General features: G+C 44.1%; 1 protein-coding gene across 4 annotated transcripts in view; it reads right to left on the reverse strand.

The window, feature by feature from the left end:
• LOC121551853 (plakophilin-4) overlaps positions 1-10,017 on the reverse strand; it is a gene marked incomplete at its 5' end in the record, with an annotated part of 103,249 nt that extends 93,232 nt beyond the window's left edge. For all 4 annotated transcript variants that reach the window (XM_041864565.2, XM_041864555.2, XM_041864552.2 and 1 more), the window contains 1 exon segment: positions 9,878-10,017. In XM_041864565.2, coding sequence (XP_041720499.1) covers positions 9,878-10,017 — 140 coding nt within the window.
• Between the last annotated feature and the right edge of the window lie 4,007 nt (positions 10,018-14,024).

Below are 14,024 nucleotides of genomic sequence, written 5' to 3' on the forward strand. Positions count from 1 at the left end.
TGCGGCTAGCTAGATCCGGTGTTATGGTCCAGTGATTCAGTTATTCCGGCAGAAAATCTGATGTTCTGGGTGAAAACCGCTAACGGTGGCTAATAGCAAGAAGCTAGTTAGCTAGTTAGCTGGCTGGCTAGTTTCAACTGGAGATTCTAGATAAAGGTTAGTAAATAATAGAATCCGTTCCGCATTGAGTGAGGCGGGTTGCAGGAAAGTATATTTAGTAGAAGGATGAAAAGTGTGATAGGGAAATATATACGTAAAATACAAAAATAATACAAAAAACAGGCTATTTACATGGACACACAAGAGAACACGACCACACTGCTACGCTATCAGTGCTACTGATGACACTGATGATGATGAGTGCGATGGAGATATGGAGGAAAGGAGAGGGTTGTCCCTGGGCTGGGTTTAAACAGACAGATAGACAGACCTGTGTGCCAGGGTCGGCCCAGTGCACACCGCTCCACCCTGTCTCTCTACCATCATGTCACATTGGCAGCAGATTATCTGCCCTCCGTTCTGCCAGTCAGTCAGCCTCTGCAGTGACATCATGCTCCTGCTGAACAGCACAGCGAAACAGCCCACAGGCTGCAGCCACTGCTCTGTTCTCTCTATCCGTCTATCCCTCCCTCTCTCGCTCTCCAGTCCCATTGGATAAGTGCTCCAAGATGGGCTTCCATTTTTATGGCTATAATCGAGGCGGGAATGCTTTCAGATTTCTCCTTGCCTGTGTCACAGCAGCAGGTGAGAAAATAAGAATGCGGAGAGAAGGTCAGAGGTAGCTCGCTTGTGGAGAAAATCACCAGTCGATTGTAATTAGAGGCCTTCGTTCACCCGCAGTGGTGGAACCGCTTCTGCCATCATGGCAATTTGAACCTAACTCCTGCTTTTTCAGAGCAGCAGATGTAGAAATTCTACAAAAAGACAAACCCTGCCTTTTAGTCAACGGCCAAATGATTGTATTTATTTTACTTCTCCAACTCCAAGAAACACAGGTCCCTACAGAGGTCACTTGGAGCTGTCTACCAGAATGGAGGATGGAGCTTTGCATTGCTATCTCAAGAGGGCTATTGTTCGGTTTGCTTTTCATTGCTTAAAGAGGGCGTCACATTTTGAGCACTCCCCACTCTGTGCCATTTGTTTAGAAAATGGGAGACTTCTTCGAGGGAGCTGTGACATTTCAAGGGTTGAGTCAATAATCCCACGTCTCGGGCTGTGAGAAGCAGCCAGCCGTACATCTCACATTCGGCATGAGCTGACAGAGAGGTACAAGCGATGTAATCAGGTGCACCACCTAATGTGCCTTCCGCCCTCTCCCCCCTCGCCTTGCCGACAGGCAGCTGCTACCCTGTGAGGAGCAAGGAGGATGACTAAAAATAGGCACATGGCAGGACCATTGAAGATGTGTGTGAACATAAGGACCCAGAGGATGAAACGCGAGCTGACACATTTCGGTGGCCTCCTTGGCTAGAGTTCCCCCTCCCTCGGTAGACCCTACAGGAAGCATGCAGCCGTACAGGGTGATCAATGGAGAGCTCATTAGCAGACCTGCCTTTCCCTCATATTAATTAGCACGGGAGGGAGGGGGCATTATAATGCATACTCAGCTCAACTGTCTCCTTGTCTGCTGTGAATGGCACCACAACCCTTAGGGTGGATTTAAAAAATATGTCTAGTGATATCTATCTCTCTTCAACATCAAATTTGCAACTTTTCTATTTACACTAGTCCTGGATGTGGTGTGGCCGAAACCACATTCCTGCTTCATGTGTTAGTACAGCTATTAGCATACTGTAAATACCATAGTATATATACAAACACAATAAGGATAGCAATTCAAACTATAAAGGAGCTTCTCATCTAAATCACATTGCACATAGCGTTGAACACTTGATTAATGCAATGACTTACATGTGTGGATATTTTAAAAGCCTTTCATTTTCAATTTGGCTAACAGAGCAGAAATGCTGTCTACTGGTATTAAGATAATTATTGCAGGGACATGTGGTGTGGGAGAGCTGTTGTCTTTACACTGTTCCACTCAGAGGGGGGTATGTGGTGTCGAAATATAGATTTTAATCTAAATCTGTATCTTTACACTACACACACACACACACACACACACGTTCAAAAGTTTGGGGTCACTTAGAAATGTCCTTGTTTTCGCTGGAAACGGCTGATTTTTAATGGAATATCTACATAGGCGTACAGAGGCCCATTATCAGCATGTTCCAATGGCACGTTGTGTTTGCTAATCCAAGTTTATCATTTTAAAAGGCTAATTGATCATTAGAAAACCTTTTGCAATTATGTTAGTACAGCTGAAAACTGTTGTGCTGATTAAAGAAGCAATAAAACTGGCCTTCTTGAGACTAGTTGAGTATCTGGAGCATCAGCAATTGTGGGTTCGATTACAGGCTCAAAATGGCCAGAAACAAATAACTTTCTTCTGAAACTTGTCAGTCTATTCTTGTTCTGAGAAATGAAGGCTATTCCATGCGAGAAATTGCCAAGAAACTGAAGATCTCGTACAACGCTGTGTACTACTCCCTTCACAGAACAGCGCAAACTGGCTCTAACCAGAATAGAAAGAGGAGTGGGAGGCCCCGGTGCACAACTGAGCAAGAGGACAAATACATTAGAGTGTCTAGTTTGAGAAACAGACGCCTCTCACAGGTTCTCAACTGGCAGCTTCATTAAATAGTACCCGCAAAACACCAGTCTCAACGTCAACAGTGAAGAGGTGACTCCGGGATGCTGACTTTCTAGGCAGAGTTGCAAAGAAAAAGCCATATCTCAGACTGGGCAATAAAAATAAACGATTGAGATGGGAAAAAACACAGACACTGGACAGAGGAGAATTGGAAAAAAGTGTTATGGACAGATTAATCGAAATTGGAGGTGTTCGGATCACAAAGAAGAACATTTGTGAGACGCAGACCAAATGAAAAGATGCTGGAGGAGTGCTTGATGCCATCTGTCAAGCATGGTGGAGGCAATGTGATGGTCTGGGGGTGCTTTGGTGGTGGTAAAGTGGGAGATTTGTACAGGGTAAAAGGGATCTTGAAGAAGGGAGGCTATCACTCCATTTTACAATGCCATGCCATACCCTGTGGACGCCGCTTGATTGGAGCCAATTTCCTCCTACAACAGGACAATGACCCAAAGCACAGCTCCAAACTATGCAACAACTATTTAGGGAAGAAGCAGTCAGCTGGTATTCTGTCTATAATGGAGTGGCCTGTCTATAATGGAGTGATCACCGGATCTCAACCCTATTGAGCTGTTGTGGGAGCAGCTTGACCGTATGGTACGTAAGAAGTGCCCATCAAGCCAATCCAACTTGTGGGAGGTGCTTCAGGAAGCATGGGGTGAAATCTCTTCAGATTACCTCAACAAATGGACAACTAGAATGCCAAAGGTCTGCAAAGCTGTAATTGCTGCAAATGGAGGATTATTTGACGAAAGCAAAGTTTGAAGGACACAATTATTATTTCAATAAAAAATCATTATTTCTAACCTTGTCAATGACTACATTTCCTAATCATTTTGCTATATTTCCTATTCAAACTAATTTCATGTATGTTTTCATGGAAAACAAGGACATTTCTAAGTGACCCCAAACTTTTGAACGGTAGTATATATAAATTATATAACTTTTGACTGGTACTGTCTACACTACATGACCAAAAGTATGTGGACACCTGCTCGTCGAACATCTTATTCCAAAATCATGGGCATTAATATTACAGTTTTTTCTCATTTTTCAAGCGAAGGTCTTTTAAGGGAATATGCGAGCACACTTGTTCAGTTCAGCTAGCTGAGTTTGGCTAGGCACCAGCCGAACTGAAGCATGCTGACGCCTTTAGGCAGCTTCAAATAGCCCCAGTTGTAAACGGCTAGGCTAGGCTACATTACAGCTTAAAGAATTCCTCTCTGGTTGTTGACTTAGTTACACCCAGTGTCACCCAGGCCAGACCATGCTGAGGTGATTAAGTCATAAACTAGGCCGATCCGGAGAGGAGGGGTCTGGATGAAAGCAACTTCCTCCTCTTTTCCTGCTTTTCATTATTGCAGGGTACAACAACATCCCTAGTAGAGGATTACACTGAATCAGCCAACTTTCCCCCACACATCAGATTGGGAGTAGGAGTACACTTTTCTTCTCTTCTCACATATTCTCCCATATTTTCCATGTTGCCTTTATTAACTTAAGGGTAGCATAAGCTTTCGCATTGTGAAAAGGGCTCACATTTCACTGTGCGTATTCATTGAGTCAAACTAAAACAGAGTGATCACAGATGTCTGCAGAGATACGTTTTAATGTTTAATTTCATATAAGAACTGTGTTATTGTCTTAAGCCCACAATATGGCGCTCAAGTGCTCAGTTCACGGGGATAACCTTGCTAATGTGGCAGAAAAAGCATTCAAAGACACAGGTTCTCTGATTATTGCTGAATTCACAGAAAAGGAGACGTTGACTGGCTGAGTGCCATTCTGTGGCTTTCCTCCAGCCTCCAGCTTCATTCCACTTCAGAAGAAATTGATTTTAAAAAGTAGGTCTTAGATTCTACCCAAGATAATAAATATTAGAGAGAGAGAAAGGCCATGTCCGAATGCCCATACTAGCGTACTACCAGTGGAGGCTCCTCAGAGAAGGAAGGGGAGGACCACCCTCCTCAGTGCATTTCCTAAAAAAAAATGTAACATTTAAAAAGTTATCATTTTTAGATAAAACTATCCTAAATATATTCACGTCACCAAATAATTTATTAAAACACACTGTTTTGCAATGAAGGTCTACAGTTGCCTCAAAAGCACTCTGTAGGGTAGCACCATGGTGTAGCCGGAGGACAGCTAGCTTCCGTCCTCCTCTGGGTACATTGACTTCAATACAAAACCTAGGAGGCTCATGATTCTTACCCCCTTTCATAGACTTACACAGTAATTATGACAACTTCCAGAGGACGTCCTCCAACCTATCAGAGCTCTTGCAGCATGAACTGACATGTTGTCACCTAATCAAAGGATCAGATAATGAATCTAGTACTGAAAGCATAAGCTACAGCTAGTTAGCACTGCAGTGCATAAAATGTGGTGAGTAGATGACTCAAAGAGAGAGAGAGAGAGTGAGAGTGTTTTTCACTTTCACTTTCACTTAGCAAGCAAATGCAGCTAGCTAGTTTAGTCTACTCAAACACCCGGCTCAAACGAAGGGATGCTATGTTAGCTAGCTGGCAATGACTATCCAACACAACACTGGAACTCTTCCAAGTCAAGGTAAGCTTTTGGTTTTACTAACTTATTGCCACCTGGGCCCGCCAGTGTAACTGATAAACTACTTACTGACTGTATTTTTCTCTCGACCTGTGTGCCCCTACATTGTAAACTTTCATTCATAGGCTAGGTGATGGGTATAGGGAACATTTGAGTATCATGTAGTAGCCTAAACCTATCGATGTTACATTGAACTGGGTGAATGGAATATGAAGGCCAGTCATCCAATATGCAGTAATAGAAATGCCACGCTCATTATTATTTTTTTGTCCTCCCTCATCTTAAACGGCATCGACCGCCACTGCGTCCTATGTACTCATCGTCGCATACAATTTAGCACATACCATTTGTGGTCCTCTGTAGCTCAGCTGATAGAGCATGGCGCTTGTAACGCCAAGGTAGTGGGTTCGATCCCCGGGACCACCCATACACAAAAATGTATGCACGCATGACTGTAAGTCGCTTTGGATAAAAGCGTCTGCTAAATGGCATATTATTATTATTTCGTAAAAAGTATGCAGTATGCAGTATGCAGTATGCAGTATGCCACGGCCGCAACGCTGTAGCAGCTCCTGACTGGCTGAGTAAGTGGGGCGGGGCCGAGTGCGGATACATTTTTCCAAATTCAACAGACATGCATCTCATTAACCAGCCAGATAATAGCTAATTTCCAATTCGATTAATTTCTCTAAACTCTGAATAGAATAGGAATGGAGTTATAGGCCTACTCAGGCTGGTTATAGGCAGACTATCACATTTGACCTATACTGTAGCCCATATAGCCCATCTATCCTACTGAAACAGGACTGAAGACAGAAACAGATCATTTGGTTCCATTTCAACATATTTTATTAGTGAAACCAAAGTGCTGTTACATATATAAATTAAATCAAATAGCCTAGTACATACAAACTTTTCAAAATGTTCAAATCAAAACACTATTGCACAGAAAAACGTGGACAGTCAGGTGCATCGCAAATTCAGAACCGCTGGACAGGAACATAATAAACTAAAGCACTGATCATTGGGAACAAGATCAGAATGACTGCTAAGGCTTGATCCATCAATTAAATAATGAAATAGGTAGCCTAGCCTATAAAACTAAAACAATCTGTATGTTCAAATCAAAACGCCTGATTAACATGACATCAATATCGCAGCCACATCCCGAGTCCCCGGTGCCGACACATTCAGAAATCAAAAGATGGTTTAGTATTTAGTTTAAAAGCTCTGATGAAGGCCAAGAGAACAATAAGCAATCTAAGGCGTCCCTACAGACCCGGGTTCGATCCCAGGCTGTGTCACAGCTGGCTGTGACCGGGAGACCCATGAGGCGGTGCACAATTGGCCCAGCGTCGTCCAGGTTAGGGGAGGGTTTGGCCGGCCGGGATTTCCTTGTCCCATCGCGCTCTAGCGACTCCTTGTGGTGGGCCGGGTGCCAGTATTACATCCTGGCAATGATTTTAGAAAATTCCCATACTGTATTTTCGCATGCTGAGAATGCGTCATTTGCGATTGTTTTGATTCCCGTTATTCGTTGATTTTGGAAGCGCATCCCCATATCTGATCAGCTGTTGTCGAAGACGAAAATAGTATGACATCCGGACATTTCAAGTATACTCTATTTTTTTTATGTTGCATACTATTAAACTTTCTTTTTTCGCATACTTAAATGGCCTACTATTTAGGACGCAAGTATGTGTATTCAGAAATGGCCTAGAGAGTATGTCAAGTTAATTTCAAAAACCTTTTGAGGTCTTAAGGAGAGAAGAAATAAAACTAACTCCCAAAGTCTCTGAGTGAGATGAGTGTGAAAGAGTAAAGAATTGTGGGCTGTAATGAGCTGAAATGGTGGCTGTAATAAGCCATTATGGAGGTGTCATACAGATAGTGGGTCAGAGAACACTAAAGACTAAAGAGGGAGCAGCAAATTCAGGCAGCGTCCCAAATAGCACCCTATTTCCTATGTAGTGTACTATTGGTTCTGGTCAAAAGTAGTGCACTACATAGCAAATAGGGTGCCATTTGGGATGCAGCGCCGGTAATAACTAGCAGTTCCAGTCTGATGGCACAAAAACCCTGATATTAACATCAAACACACTCTCTGGCTCATTAGCAGTCAGGAGCGGAGGAGGCACAACTCCAAATGAACAGAGAACGCAATCAAATAAATCTTGGCCAGCCTGTCCTTGTTTGGGCATTGGACAGAGCAGGGTGAAGACGTACATGGAGAAGAAGTTTTAACAGAAATGGGGGGGGGGGGAGGGGCATACTGACTCACCATGCAAGCACTCGTCATAAGGCACAGGTTAGCATGTTTAAACCAGGCAGGATCCCTCGAAGGTCTGCTTCCCCACAATCACAGGAAAGACACGTGCAGAACCAGGAAAATAACTACTACCCCAGCAACAACTGTGACCTCCGTGAGGTACCCGGTTTCCTCCTTCTTTCCCTCCCTCCCTCCCTCTGTCTCTCTCTCCAACTCCCTTTAAACACTGAGGACGGATTAATTTACACTCTCCCAAATCCCAAACAAGAATTCCCTCCGAGGCATGTCTCCAGCCAGCCTTTTAAAGTACCGAACTCTCTATGGCTACTCTCTCTTCCTCTCTCTCGCTCTTCCCCTCCGTCACTCTCTTTCTCTCCTCTCTCTCTCTCTCTCCCTCTTTCGCTCTCTATCTCTCTCTGCCTCACTTACTGCCTTACTGTCCTGACTAAGCCTAAGGAGGAGCGGCAGAGCAGAAGAGCACTCTGGGGGAAGGAAGTGACATCGTCAGGTGCTCTCCAATGGAACTCTCCTTCCTGTTGACTTGGGTAAACAATGGGAGTGTGAAGCGCTGCCAAGGAGGAAGGGAGAGAGCGAGGGAGCAGCAGAGGGAAGAGTGTGAGTCAGAGCGTGTCCTTACACAGATGGCTAATCTCTCTGTTTGCACTAGATGGATCTCTTGATTGTGGACACGCAGCATCGCTGGACACAACTTAGTAACCGGTTCCTACCTACTGCTAGCTAGGACTGACTGTTAATGGTCAAAGGACAAAGCATTCTGAGCTTTTTAGCTGTGTTCACAAAAAGTAAATAAAGCCTCTCATCGCAAAGTGTCAAGTGAAAATGTCATGGTAAAAACTACAACCTCTTGATAAGGCACTTTCTACAGTAATCTAGGCCAGCTCGCACTAGGTAAACGCGATAGTACCACTGTTGATACAGGGTGGGTGTGTCTAAGAGTGCAGAGATAAAGTACCGCATGACTGTACCTGCTCTTTAGCAGTGGTATAATATGGGAGGTGTAACAAAGATTTGTGTACCTTCTATTGGGCTATGTTACAGTGTGAGAGGTGTTACAGAGGTTTGTGTACCTTCTATTGGGCTATGTTACAGTGTGAGAGGTGTTACAGAGGTTTGTGTACCTTCTATTGGGCTATGTTACAGTGTGAGAGGTGTTACAGAGGTTTGTGTACCTTCTATTGGGCTATGTTACAGTGTGAGAGGTGTTACAGAGGTTTGTGTACCTTCTATTGGGCTATGTTACAGTGTGAGAGGTGTTACAGAGGTTTGTGTACCTTCTATTGGGCTATGTTACAGTGTGAGAGGTGTTACAGAGGTTTGTGTACCTTCTATTGGGCTGTGTTACAGTGTGAGAGGTGTTACAGAGGTTTGTGTCCCTTCTATTGGGCTATGTTACAGTGTGAGAGGTGTTACAGAGGTTTGTGTACCTTCTATTGGGCTATGTTACAGTGTGAGAGGTGTTACAGAGGTTTGTGTACCTTCTATTGGGCTATGTTACAGTGTGAGAGGTGTTACAGAGGTTTGTGTACCTTCTATTGGGCTATGTTACAGTGTGAGAGGTGTTACAGAGGTTTGTGTACCTTCTATTGGGCTGTGTTACAGTGTGAGAGGTGTTACAGAGGTTTGTGTCCCTTCTATTGGGCTATGTTACAGTGTGAGAGGTGTTACAGAGGTTTGTGTACCTTCTATTGGGCTATGTTACAGTGTGAGAGGTGTTACAGAGGTTTGTGTCCCTGCTCTGTAGCAGGGATTGATACAGGTGTTTTTGGGCACTATGGGCAGTGATACAGTTTGAGAGATTTTATGGAAGTCCCTGTACCTGCTCTTTGCATTGATACAGTTTGAGTAATCTCGGTTAACCCAGAACTAAAGTATTGCGTAATCGGTCAAATGCTCGATTAAGGTCTTGGTCCATACATTTATTTATTTTATTTTACCTTTATTTAACTAGGCAAGTCAGTTAAGAACAAATTCTTATTTACAATGAAGGCCTACACCAGCCAAACCCAGACGACGCTGGGCCAATTGTGCACTGCCCTATGGGACTCCCAATCACGGCCGGTTGTGATACAGCCTGGAATCGAACCAGGGGGTCTGTAGTGACGCCTCAAGCACTGACTGTAAGTCGCTTTGGATAAAAGCTTTGGATAAAAGCGTCTGCTAAATGGCATATTATAAAGACAGATCTACGGTACCATTTATTTTTACATAGTCTGTCCTCAAGTGATTACAGTATGATAGATGTTTTGGAAGTTCCTGTACCTGCTCTGCGCAGTGATACAGTAAGATAGGGGCTATTCGAATTGCTGTACCTGCTCTTTGACGGAGGCCAGGATGTTGTTGGCGGTGCTGTCAGCCTCCATGTTCCTGTTGGTGTGTTGGGTTCCCTCTCTGATGGTCAGCAGAAGCCCCTCCTCCGGCACTGGGCTCTGCTCAGGAGCTGGCATTCCTCCTGTAGGGACACAAACAATCTGGTCACCCAACATGGTCCTCTGACACATACATGTGGACATATGTGTGTAGTTGCGTACACACTACACACGACCATATCATCCAAAAACCATCGGCACAGTAGATAGATACAATAAGACACACAACCACGCATGCATTCACAGAACCCACCAAGCAGACATAATACACAGTCTGGCTATATATTCACTGAAGATACTAAAACAGTAGGCTAACCACACATAAACACACCCACACATGCCAGATGGATCATTCCAAAGATAGACAGTCAGCGAGTCAATTCCATATGGCCTTAAGGCAACAAATAACGTATGTGATGATATGTGTCAAACTCATAATTTTTTTTTTTTAAACAACCCAGACAAACACACAACATCTTCAAGTGAAGTCCAAAAAGGACATTTGACTTCCCACAATTCCAAGAAAGCCCACAATTCCCAGAGCGTGTGGCGGCACCACAGAGGAAAACGCACATCAGCAGGCGTACGGAAGAGATAACGTGAAATAAAAAAGCCTGAGCGCAAATAGTTATGGCCTCATTATAAGTGTTGACAGGCCAACCACCAGGGGAATGTATGGTTAATATTTACCTGAAGGAGCCTGTTTAGCCAGACATGGTGGTTAAGCACCAGAGCCGAAGCTGGTGAATTTCTGCCCAGATATTGTCTTCTGGGAAGCGTCATTAAACCATATCCTTCTTTACACCAACCAGAGCACCACCCCTCCCAGCATAACTCAATAAGACCTCCACAAAACTGTCGCTTTTAATATGCCTCATTCATTATGGCAGTCAGCTGGTGATTGGTGGAGTCGTTCTGTTGGCGTATTATGCCAAAAGTGCCATACGGGACTACTGGAGGTGCATACATACCACAACACACCGCACTCCCAGTACAGGAATCAGTTAACACAGGCTGACAACCAGCCAGCCAGCCAGCAGAGAGGCCCACTGGGCTGTTTACAGTAGAGACAAACAGGCCCTGGATAGGAAGCTCCTGTCCTGGGAAGACTAGCCAGGCTAGCCCTGCTACGTGTGGGAGGTCCCCCAGACATTCGGACGATATGTGACCCTGTGGTATTCTAGGATGTTGTCACCACACAGAGGTGTGAGTATTTCATGGTGACAGCTGATCGGATCACGTGTCTGGTATTGGGTGGCAGACATGGGATATTACTACAAGCAGGCATGTTGGTAGCAGGGTCATGGACTTAACACCTCACAAGATATAAGCATACAGATACTTTGTAATGTGGCATGGGGATTTTTATTTTCTTCCTAGTTGTTACACACTCTTTTGTCTCAAGGAGAGTCTCTTGTCATTAGTTTATATGACAGAGCAGTGACAGGAAACTAGAGAGTTGCAGTTTCAAATTGAGTGTGCTCCTCCTCCCTGAGTCAAGACGGTTTTACTGGCAGAAGTGGCCAACCCAGCTAGAGTAGTCAGGGCTCACAGTAGGATTCTGTTGAAACCCTATACTCGGAAAGGATTAGAGAGAATGCCATTCAGCTAGCATGTCCTTGTCACTGAGAAAAACAAGTCTGCTTTTGTCACCATAGACAAAGTATCTGGAATGGCCTTTGTTCATGTACAGTGCATTCGGAAAGTATTCAGACTCCTTCACTTCTTCCACATGTTGTTAAGTTACAGCCTTATTCTAAAATGGATTACATTCTAATTTTTTTCTCATTATTCTACACACAATACCCCATAATGACAAAGTGAAAACAGGTTTTTTGAAATTTTTGCTAATGTATTAAAAATTAAAATACTTTATTTACATAAGTAATCAGACCCTTTGCTATGAGACTCGAAATTGAGCTCAGGTGCATCCTGTTTCCATTGATCATCCTTGAGATGTTTCCACAACTTGATTGGAGTCCACTTGTGGTAAATTCAATTGATTGGACATGATTTGGAAAGGCACACACCTGTCTATATAAGGTCCCACAGTTGACAGTGCATGTCAGAGCTAAAACCAAGCCACGAGGTCGAATGAATTGTCGGTAGAGCGCCAAGACTGGATTATGTGTAGAGGCACAAATCTGGGGAAGGGTACCAAAAAATGTATGCAGAATTGAAGGTCCCCAAGAACACAGTGGCCTCCATCATTCTTAAATGGAAGAAGTTTGGAACCACCAAGACTCTTCCTAGAGCTGGCCGCCTGGCTAAACTGAGCAATCGGGGGAGAAGGGCCTTGGTTAGGGAGGTGACCAAGAACCCAATGGTCACTCTGACAGAGCTCCAGTGTTCCTCTGTGGAGATGGGAGAACCTTCCAGAAGGACAACCATCAGCACGACAATCAGGCCTTTATGGTAGAGTGGCAGACGGAAGCCACTCCTCAGTAAAAGGCACATGACAGCACCTACAGGACTCTCAGATCATGAGAAACAAGATTCTCTGGCCTGAATGCCAAGCGTCACATCTGGAGGAAACCAGGCACCGCTCAACACCTGGCAAATACCTTCCCTACGGTGAAGCATGGTGGTGGCAGCATCAGGAATGGCTTTGGGACAAGTCTCTGAATGTCCTTGAGTGGCCCAGCCAGAGCCCGGACTTGAACCCAATCGAACATCTCTGGAGAGACCTGAAGATAGCTGTGCAGCGACACTCCCCATTCAACCCGACAGAGCTTGAGAGGATCTGCAGAGAAGAATGGGAGCAACACCCCAAATACAGGTGTGCCAAGCTTGTAGCGTCATACCCAAGAAGACTTGAGGCTGTCATCGCTGCCAAAGGTGCTTCAACAAAGTACTGAGTAAAGGGTCTGAATACTTATGTAAATGTGATATTTCCGTTTTTTATTTGTAATACATTTGCAAACATGTCTAAAAACCTGTTTTCGCTTCGTCATTATGGGGTATTATGTGTAGATTGATGCGGGGAAAAAACTATTTAATCTATTTTAGAATAAGGCTGTAATGTTAAAAACACGTGGAAAAAGTGAAGGGGTCGGAATACTTTCCGAATGCACTGTACATATAGGAGCGCTCTTGAAATTAATAGTATTACTTTTAACGGAGAACACATAGCATAACCCTCCAATACACAGATGAGTACAACCAAAGCCAACGCCGTAAATTCAGAGTGATACGCAGGAAGACTGAAGCGATGCAATATGACTCATGACACATTTCCTTGAAAAGAAATGAAAAGTTGGAAAACTGCCCACTGAGTAGAGTGAAGAAAACCAATATGCTTCGGCAAACCAGATCTGCGTTCCCCTAAAGCAAAAGGAAAATGATGATTTGTATCTTAGCTTACCTCTGAAATTCCCCATCCTATCTGGTACAGGACTACTTAACTCCTCTCAGCTCGGGGTTCTCGGCTGCTCCGAGATCAGGCTCCAGAGAGCGTATTACATACCAGAGCTCTGCTGCACACTACTCCTACTACTACCTGGTAGTTAGAGCAGCGCTGCTGACCCGGCAGGTTCTTCAGGATTACCTCTGTTGTTTTCCTTCAAACCGAGATGAAAAATATAAACACCTCAATGAACTGGTGGCTTGTAAAAAGCTCCTGTGCATCAGGTCTCTGTAGGGTTGTTTGGCGTCTGGTAATTTCAAAGCCCAGCTAGAGGCTGCCTGCCAAGTACCCATAATGCACATGGAGTCAAATGCAATCAGCGTGGCTTTAAATACCGTAATTAGGATAATGCCTCCAAGACAATACCAAAGGAGTACCAGGTTAAGTCACTCAGAACGAATAGATGGGCCCGTGTCATTATGAACTTGGTCATTTTCTCTGGCTAAGCCCATTAATTTTTTTTTTATTTAACCTTTATTTAACTAGGCAAGTCAGTTAAGAACAAATTCTTATTTACAATGACGGCCTACCCCGGCCAAACCCAAACATGGTCAATAAGACAGACAGACTATTAGGACCTCCAGTGGGACTCAGTGACAATATTTAGTGAGGATTATTGCGCCTTCTGTGTGAGTCAAAACACACCATCGCAAAAATAAATCTGTCTGGAGTAAGGAGCTTTCC

This window comes from Coregonus clupeaformis, chromosome 4 (genome assembly GCF_020615455.1).
Source record: "Coregonus clupeaformis isolate EN_2021a chromosome 4, ASM2061545v1, whole genome shotgun sequence".
Lineage (NCBI taxonomy): Eukaryota > Metazoa > Chordata > Actinopteri > Salmoniformes > Salmonidae > Coregonus > Coregonus clupeaformis.